The sequence below is a fragment of the Xiphophorus hellerii genome, chromosome 16, assembly GCF_003331165.1.
Source record: "Xiphophorus hellerii strain 12219 chromosome 16, Xiphophorus_hellerii-4.1, whole genome shotgun sequence".
In the NCBI taxonomy this organism is placed as follows: domain Eukaryota; kingdom Metazoa; phylum Chordata; class Actinopteri; order Cyprinodontiformes; family Poeciliidae; genus Xiphophorus; species Xiphophorus hellerii.
In genome coordinates, this window is record NC_045687.1 from 19,773,532 (window position 1) to 19,783,155 (window position 9,624).

The 9,624-nt window shown below is 42.3% G+C and overlaps 1 protein-coding gene across 2 annotated transcripts; it reads right to left on the reverse strand.

Moving 5' to 3' along the window:
* Nucleotides 1-337: 337 nt before the first annotated feature.
* sox10 (SRY-box transcription factor 10) lies at nucleotides 338-9,611 on the reverse strand. Of its 2 annotated transcripts, none has more exons than XM_032587068.1 (4): nucleotides 9,467-9,611; nucleotides 6,611-7,482; nucleotides 3,869-4,029; nucleotides 338-3,146 (listed from the first exon to the last, which is right to left on the reverse strand). In XM_032587068.1, the coding sequence occupies exons 2-4, from the start codon at nucleotides 7,039-7,041 to the stop codon at nucleotides 2,371-2,373; spliced, it is 1,368 nt and encodes a 455-aa protein (XP_032442959.1). In that variant the 5' UTR covers nucleotides 7,042-7,482; nucleotides 9,467-9,611; the 3' UTR covers nucleotides 338-2,370. The 2 variants fall into 2 exon arrangements, with proteins under 2 accessions (XP_032442959.1, XP_032442960.1); XM_032587069.1 differs by having other exon boundaries at nucleotides 9,371-9,479.
* Nucleotides 9,612-9,624: the final 13 nt, after the last annotated feature.

Sequence of the window (9,624 nt, forward strand, 5' to 3'; positions counted from 1 at the left end):
AAATTTATTTTAAATTTCATATATAGAGCATTTGTATTACAACTGCAGGTAACATAGCTACTTGATTACGCTATGAAACAGCACTATGTGACTTGAAAACATAATACTTTAACTTTGAAGTAAACTAAGCAGCTGCTATGGGTCTCCACACCAGCAGGGGGTATATATATATATATATATATATATATATATATATATATATATATATATATATATATATATATATATATATATATATATATTTCACTGTAAATGGTAGTTTTATTTGACTTTTGTCTTAGTTTATTGTCAGTTAAACAGGCTTTATCTTTTTACAGAAATAATTAAAGAGGCAGTGTTATGTTCAATCAGACAAATAGCTTTATTCCAATAGAAAGTAAAGGAGCACAGCACATTTTCACATGTTAAGGCTTTTAGTTCCTGTTTTTATGTAGTTGAGCCATACTCTGCTTCTAAAAAACATAAAACACAAACCATATCAGTAAAATGGGTCATAACGAAGAGAACAAAACAGTGCAAAAATAATACAAAACACACACATAAATAAGAAGTGCAGCACTCAGAAAACACTCCAGCCTCTCGTCGCGAAGGTAAATGTTCAAATAAGCACAAACAGCTTAGATAGAGAATGACAATAAACAGCTTGGATGTGCTGACCAATGGTGATACAAACAAGACATGGCAAATTATTTTTTTATTATTATTTGACCTTTGTTTAGGGTTAATTAGGTCCTCAGAAAAGCAGATATGTCAGAATTAGAAAAAGAAAGATTAGGCATGAAATGAAAGAGATACATTAAAGTTATAATGTAAAAATTCAATGACAAGAACATGAAATAGTCTAGAAGGTGTTACCCCTCTGCACCAATTATTAGCATGCATTATTAAGGGCAACACACTTTTTTTTAAAGTTAATATCAGACTGCATTAATACACAAGTGGCAGCTGCTTCTTATTATTGGCTTGTCAAACACGGAATACTGAACTTTTACATAAACAATGAATAATAACGCTCAAGCAAAAAGCAAAGACAGCAGTGAAGGCTTCCAGTGTAGTTACATCGTCATGGCAAACATAAATTCAGCAGTGTAATTACAGCAAACTGTTAGAGCTAGAAATGTGTTCTCGATGGCCCACTTCCACAACCAATAAAAATAGTTAATCGACATGCTGAGAAATAATTCATCATCGGAATTAGTGCTAATGGACAAATAACGAGGCAAAAGTTAATTTTGACACATACAAGTAAAATTATACAGTAAAACAAACAAGAAAGGTCTACTTAGGTAGTTTTGGATGTCACGTTGGGAGAAACATCTTAAAAAAATTCAGTTTCTTCTTTAGAAAACATCAAAAGTTTTGGTCATAAAACTTTGGTCAGCTTACATAAAGTTTACATAAATAAATGACAGGTGCTTCACATGCACTGCGTCGTCTTTCTCGATGATAGTGTGAAGTTGTAAAGTTGGTTTTGTGTAGATATACGACACACTTTGTCTAACTGTTCATGTTGTTTACAAAGAGACGTCAGATTAACATATCTTAATGTCTAAGCTGAGTAGAATCCTGCTTTCTAGGTTTGTTGTGTAATTAAATGTCAATCCTGAGTTAGAGGGGAGAGCCGACGAAGGAATTGGCCCTCGGTTTGTGAGGCATTTGATGCGTTTCATAACAAAAAGAATTTGGCTTGCATTTAGTCACACCATTCAAACCCTGATCAAGACCTTACTACTGTGGAAGAGGCTTGTAAAAGACAGTGCCAGGGCGTGCCGTGGTGGCGTAGGGGACAGCGCGACCCATGTTTGGAGGCCTTGAGTCCTCGACGCGGCCATCGCGGGTTCGACTCCCGGACCTGACGATATTTGCCGCATGTCTTCCCCCCTCTCCTGTCAGCCTACTGTCATATAAGGGACACTAGAGCCCACAAAAGACCCCTTGGAGGGGTAAAAAAAAAAAAGACAAAAAAAGACCAGCCAGCTGTAATTCACGTGAAGTTTCCACACTAACGGGAACACGATGCCCATGCATAGTTTCGATGTTTGAAGTGTCAGAAACTCTGCTGTGGATGTTTTTCTTTGCATTACCAAGGTATTACAATCCCAGATTCCTAAACCAAGTGCCGGCGGCGACTTAAACTCGATTAAAAGGTCCACACTAGGTACACTCGGTGCTGTAACAGCATGCGCTCCACCTGGCCGAGATCAGAAGGTGTTTCCCCCTCTGGGTCTCCAGCCGACTCCCCCAGTGCCGGCCCACTCCCCCCCAGACCAGAGCACTTCTATCTCTGACGTAGCAAACAGAGCCGCCTCTCCTGCTTTGGTCTGACACTGGGGCTGAACCTGCACCGGCGCTTTCTGCTCTGGCCATCTGTCATGGCCGCGATAATGTTGTGTAGACGGGCTGCTCCCAGTGCGTGGGGCTGTGCGACTGCGATGCACTAGTTGGGTCAGTGATGGCGGTGTAAAGAGGCCTCTGCGAAGGCCCCATGTAAGAGAAGGCAGAGTACAACCCCGAAGCCTGGCCGGAGTGGCCATAGTACGTCCCCGAAGGCTGGTGGTCGGCATATTCCGCAAACTGAGCCCTTGAGGCCAACGAGGGGAAAGCAGAGCTATAGTGGGGAAGGCTGAGCGGCGTGTAGGTGACGTGGGCACCTGCTGAGGCTGCTTCCGCAAAGTGAGACCCAGAACCTTCGGCCTCGCTCTTAATCTGCGCCTTGTATGGATCTGAGCCCAGCGGGGAGCTGTGATGTTGCTGCGGCTGCTGCTGCTTGGAGAGCCAAGCTGCGGAGTGACCGCCGGCTGCAGCCAAAGCCGACGAAATGCCGTAGGCAAACGGAGAGGCCGGAGAGGCTGCTGCAGCTCCTCCTGCTGCTGCACCAACCCCTGGATGCCCGTTGGGGGGAAGGTACTGGTCAAACTCATTGACATCAAACGGCTCCATGTTGGCCATCACCTCATGGCTTATCTCACCGATGTCCACATTACCAAAGTCAATGTGAGGTTTGCCAGATCCAGGAACGCCTTCTGCTCCCGTTGTCCCCCGGGTGCCACCATTCCCAGCTCCCTCCCTCTTACCATCTCCTGTCTTTCCAGACTGAAGTTCGGTCTTGGGAGTGGTGGGAGGTGTGGGAGGACTGTGGCTCTGACCTGTAGAGACACAGTAAGATTGTTACCCCATTTTTAGTTTTGCAGACTAAAAACATTTATCAAACACTGTGCCTTCTTTTGAAGTTGAATCTAAGGGTGAATTCACACAATCTCTGTTCAGTCCATTTTTATTGGACTCCAGTTCATTTGCCTAGAAAGTCCAATTCGTTTGGGGATGTATGGATGCACAATTGAACTCTGATAAAGTCCAAAAAAGTTAACTCTGGTCCGATTGCATGGGTGGACCTCCAAAAGCAGGAAGTAGATTATAACGTAGGGTATTCTTTGTAAATACAACCAAAACAAACACGTCTATCGCTAGTGGGTGAAATGGTTTGTTTTCTTTTACAAAAGTCAAAAGACTTTTGTAACCGCTAAAATCTAATGCTACTCCATTTTTGTTTACATTTCACAAAGATGGAAGTTGTACTCGGTGTCTTCTTCAGAGGTTTTCATACTGTTTCCTCTAGTGGTTCTCGGTGCAGTGCCCCCGCAGGCGGGGAGGGGAACAGGTTTTTCAAAATGTTTGTTTTATTTGACACAGTGCGGTGTGAAAGCAAATCGCACCAGCTGAAAATGTAACGAATATTGTAATTTTGTTCCCCAATTGAGCCGAGTCTACCGGACTATCAGGTGTGAAGCCAGAGGGGACTCGGCTCCCCCGCTGTGGGCCACTTCCAGGTGGAGGCCCTTGTAGTGGGATTGGCTGTGGCTGACCTCACCCTCCAAATGGCCATCGGCCTCACTTCCTGACCCGGAGCCGAGCTTCCCGTTTTTGCGGCGTCGTGGCTGGTATTTGTAGTCCGGGTAATCCTTCTTGTGCTGCTTCCTCAGCCTCTCGGCCTCCTCGATGAACGGTCGCTTGTCACTCTCATTGAGAAGCCTTGGACAAGAAGAAGAGATTTAAAGGGATGCTTACAAAGATAAACGCTATGCAATCGATCCTAAATTGGATACGCCTACAGAATTTCAAAGACCTTTGCATAGCACTATAACTTAGGAAAGTCAGATTATCGTTTGATCAGACAATCATTTATCGTGATAAATTTCTTATCATGATATGATTTTTGATTTATCGCTCTTACGGTAAATTCCAATTAATGATGTTTAAACCCTCCCAAAACTGCCTTTATTGTCGAGTTTGATGGTTTTATTATATATGTTTGTTCCATAAAAACATAAATAAATACCAATAAATTAAAAAATGCAAATACCATGTGCAGTTTAGTGATACAAATTACCTTTCTTTATGTGATTGGTGTCCTAAAGAAACACATTAGAAATATAGTATTTGTGTTTGTGGGGCTATAATTGCTGTGACACACAATTATAGTCATATGGTTACCTAAAAGACTGTGTAATAAATATTTCTTATTGTCAAAATATTGTGATAAAACCTTAATTCCATATTGTCCAGTCCTAATCGTAAGTCAGGGCATTTAGGGTCAGTGTTTGTCTGGAAGGTGAGCTTTAAAATAAAAAATATAAACACACAGTTTATGCTGTACTTTGTTTCGCTTTATTAGAAAGAATCACTTTTGAGAATCACTGTAAGGACAAGTCAATTCAAATACAATCTACTTCAGATAAATGTGTGATAATGTGTTTTTTGCATTTTAACAAACTGTGCTGAGGGTCGTTTTCTCTTTGTTTTCCCCCCAGATAGCTTAATTTAATCCAAGTGCACCACTGATTTGCCTGCCAGGGGGCTTTTGACTGCAGGACAGTAATGAAATAAAAAGGCCAAGGTCGCATCCTGTCTGCGAACACGCAACTGAGCTCCTTCTATTACTACGACTGGAAGGGGGATGGCATGAGAAACCCCTGACCTCCCTTAGCCTCCCTGTTTATCGTGTTCCAGGACCAGTTAACTCATCCTGACTGAGCCCAAGGTCAGCTTTTATCTCATTAATATTTGATCCGATCAAGTTTAATTCCTTTAACTTTGGTGACCTTTATGCCTTGAATCGAGTATCGCTATCACACTTAGCTGCCCAAATGAAACTTTAGTTAGGTGTTTGCATGTGAAGATGAGCATCCAGAAAGCCATTCTCAGCTACTGGATACAGCATGAAATTTAGAATAAGACTTCTGGGGATAACTTTTTGTTTCAGTTCAAAGTTTTGAAATAAACATGTAGTGGTATTTGTGTTTAGAATAAATCCCTCTTTTGACAGAGGATAAAACCCTCGACAATGTTTTTGCCGTGGTCATGTGATCATGATAGAAGTAAGTTGGTGAGCTGTGACCAAACGAGGCCAACAAAATGGGCAGAGCGGTGTTCCTGAGTGATGCTTTGGGATAATACAAGCTAACTAGAAAAAAAGTGAGTGTTGGACTATTTCTTTTTTCATAAGTACAGCAGGTATCTTTATGTGCCAAGAGGAAAATTAATAAGTGTTTGCAGCCTCGCCCCAAAGCAAAAAATAGTTGAAAAGACACTAGGTGGCCTTCCATCTGAACGACCTAATATTGTTGTTAAAAAGTAAAAAAGTAGTAAAAAAAAAAAATCCACAACATTAAATCTAAAGGTGGGTGACTGGAGATGATCAACAGGACTGACGAAGTTACTTTCAGTGTCTTTGGCCAAATGTAAATGGAATCTGTGACACGTAAAACAAGCTGGATAACCTTACAAACTCTGCACTGCTACAGCTTTTATGATGGGATATTAAAAAACACGTAGATCATTGCCTGATAACTGGCGAATCCAAATGCTTCATGCACATTTCCGTTTCAATGCTTCACATAGCTTTTTTAAATTAAATGTTTGTTTTTTGTTGTTTTTTTTGCTGGTGCCACTATGGAACAGCTCCTGTAGATTCCTAGGACTTAAGAGTTTGCTTTCGACAACTTGCAGGAACTTCTACTTAACTTTGTGGTTGCTTTCCAGAAACTCACTAGCGACTTTCATCAACTTCTTAATAGATTTTCATCTATTACAATTCTAGAGTATTCCAGAATGGCACACCTCAAGGTGGGGGCATGTTGGAGAGCAGCTCTGTAACACAGACTGCTACAGGAGTTTCTTCCTTTCCACTGCCATCAGCATCTACAACAACTCTTTGAAGAACCTTGGATAAGTTACAACATTTAACTTCCATTCAGGATTAATCTTTTTTTTAATTATTATTATTTAAATACAACTTATGAGCCTATAATTAGATCTGAAGATTGCTTTCAGGCTAGATGTGAAACATTTTTCGAATTAAGAAAATAAGTTCAGTTTGTTTTTAGCACTCTGGACTGCCACTTTCCTGATAAAAGAGAATATATAGAAACATCTGGAAAGTAACCTCTAAGTCCAGAGAAAGTAGTTCCTGGTAAGTTCATGGAAAATAAACAGAAAACGTTCCATATAAGTAGACCTAGCAAGATCTGAAAAATATCGAGAAGTTCATGAGATTCCACAAAAACTCAACACAGTGACATAAAACACCAGCAGCGCGGTGTGGGGCCCTCACCTCCACAGCTTCCCCAGGGTCTTGCTGAGCTCCGCGTTGTGTAGGTGTGGATGCTGGTCGGCCAGTTTCCTCCGCGCGGCCTGCGCCCACACCATGAAGGCGTTCATTGGCCTCTTCACGTGCGACTTGCTCTTGCTTCCGGCGCTCACGCGCACGGGCATCGGCACGATGGTCCAGTCGTAGCAGTTGAGCACCTGACTCACCGCCTCGCGGATGCCGGCGGGGAAGCGCTCGTCCTCGTCGTCGGACCTGGCGGAGGAGCAGCCCGCCGAGGCCTCGTCCAGAGCCGTCAGCTGCGGCTCCTGCCCGCCGAGAGGCGAGTCGATTCCATCTGCCGCGCTGGAGGAATGACCCGGGGACAGGGAGCGACTGTCGTCCGAGATGCCGGGACTGAGCTCCAACTCTGAAATGCTCTGGACCTCTCTGGACATCTTCTTTGTCCCCCTTTCTCTTTCTCTCTCTCTATTTCTCTCGCTTAGACTCTCTCTCTCTCTCTCCTCCGGAGTACCAAACTCTGTTCCTGAAAGCTCAGCTCTACCTGTCAGGCTCCGGCTCCTACCTATTTACCTCAGAATGACTCACCGAGCGGAAGCTCTCCCTTCTGTCTCTTTGGCCTCCAATGAAGTTATAATATAAACTGCCAGTCTGTCTCTACTCTGAGCCTGCGTTGCAAAACTCTGTGAGGGTTCCACATTAAAGTTCTTTCCATCCGCGTTGTTGGTATCATAGGCGGCTCAGTGCGCACCTTGGACCCCAGTTTACCTGCTAATGGACAGCGGTCCGTGCCAAACTCACCCAGTCCCACTTCCTTTCTGACTTCCCGTTCTCTCTCTCCTGCGGGTGTCCTGCGGTCGAAATCCAACAGCGAGGACCTGGAGCAGAAAATGTTTAAGTTTAACATCAACTGAGCAAATCCTGTTGGTTTATCGTGAAAAAGTTCTCTGTTGTTGTTATTATTATTATTATTATTATTATTATTATTATTATTATTATTATTATTATTATTATTATTATTATTATTATTAATTCGCTAATGTTTGTGTAACTTGAACATGGGCGTCTCCAGACAATTCCGTAAAAAAAGACCTAATGGGGGCCCGGCCAAAGAAAACAAAATAATCACAGCAACATGACCATATAAATAGTAAAGTTCATTAAAACTTGCCCTTCCCACTCTTAAATTTATAATAAAAAATATTGTGCCTGTGTGTATGTTTTTAGGCGTTTCTCCATTGCCTGTACACATTTTAAAGCCAAGTTGAAATGACTGAAAAAATGATCTTCATTCCAACAGTTAGGTAAAGCTATACAACAATGTTCTACATTATTCTTCATAAAATGTTGCTGCCAACCCCGCAAACAAGCTGTTGCGCCCCCTAGTGGACGCCATGGCCCCTTTAAATTTGCCTAACCTTCCAGAAAGTATACACGACGTTCTTTATAAAAATGAATTTCATGATTTTAGAATTTAATTCATTGACTTACTATTTGCTTATTCATTCATTTCTCGTTCCCCCCCCCCCACTCAATCTTTTAGCCAACCATGCAGAAACAACGTGAAATTAATAATTGAAATGATTAAAATGAGAAATGGTCTTTGTTCTAGCATTTTCAATGGACACTGCTTTTACGTGGGACTAAAAAAAATGAGCTGATTTGAAAGCACAAACCACACAGAGTTAAACAGTTTTTTAAAAGCTCCTAAGGTGGATTAAAAATTTGAAAACAATGTACGCATTTCTGCATAGCAACACGCCTTTAATTAAGTCACACTATAGTTTTCGTTTATGGTTTTTTCCGCTAAATATGATTATTTACAGAAAGCGGGAAAGACTTAGCGACTGGCGCAGGAAACATAAACCTCGTGCGTTTCCTTTACGCGTTAGCAAACTAGACAGCGCTTTTGTAAAACGAGACAAAGGTCCACAATCGTTTTCTCAGTGAAATGGACTCCTCTCGTTAACCTAAGTGGATGCATTAGCCGTGTCTCTCGATAAACGTGTTTCAAAAACTAGCATTTAATTGACGGGTGTCGGCGGTGTTCGTTTCCAGAAAACAGGTGAATGACGCTCCGCCACCTGTCCAACGTCTTGAAACTCGCTCACCACCTGGACTACAAGTCCCAATTAGCGGGCTGTCATTAGGTCCCAAGAGATTTCAGTGCGTAAAAGCCGTGCGTAAAAGGTACCCAACGACATGTATAGCGCCACGGTTTGCTTGTTTGTGTCTCTTGTTTATGTCCGACTTTATTGTCAGATTGTCAACATTGTGTTCTGGAGAGGAAACAAGGAAAACTTTAGAATCTACTGCTGGTTTTCATTAGTCTATTAAGCACATTTACTGGGCATGATGAATTTGGGCGACGGGATCTCATTATCACCGCCTGACTGGCCAATAAGTTGGCCTTAATTTGCTCGCTGCAAAACTTTGTTTTGTTTTGTTTGTTTCCTATGTTAGGTTCATCCAAGCTGCAACATACCACAATAAAAGAACAAAATGTGATTTTAAACAGTGCGCAAAGTTTTTAAATAGTCGAATCCAGGCCACATTTTTAAATAGTAAAAAAAAAAAGGTCTAAATGAATAAAAACAAAATAAATGGTCGACGTTGTAATCAAGAAATCCGTCTGCAACAGAAGCACTTGTTGCTCTGAAACAGGACTTAAAGCCATTCAGAGCAAAAATGTTAAAACGTCAAACACACAAAACCAACCAAACTACTCCACAACTCTTTATCGGCAATCAGAAGCGATGACATTACATTTCTAATTGTGAAGAGGAGAAAACGATCAAATCGCGGAGCCGGAGCGGCCACCGCCGGCAGAGAGCAAAGAGTTGGAAATGCTGAGCGCCTTACTTCGGGAATGAGAAAAGGAGGTCGCCGGTTTAGCACGAGGATCCGTGAGTTCCCGAGTCTCCAGAGTGACGCTCGCTTCCCAGCCCCCTCGCTCGCAGCCCGAGAATGAATGCTGGCTCTGTGTGTCCGTGCCAGGGCTTAAAGAGCCCCTTGTGCGA

Coding starts and splice junctions, on each gene's coding strand:
- sox10 (XM_032587068.1), bottom strand. CDS start 7,041: ATGTCCAGAGAGGTCCAGAGCATTTCAGAGTTGGAGCTCAGTCCCGGC. Junction 4,030..6,610: donor ACCCTGGGGAAGCTGTGGAG/GTGAGGGCCCCA, acceptor TTCTTGTCCAAG/GCTTCTCAATGAGAGTGACA. Junction 3,147..3,868: donor GGCCGATGGCCATTTGGAGG/GTGAGGTCAGCC, acceptor GTGTCTCTACAG/GTCAGAGCCACAGTCCTCCC.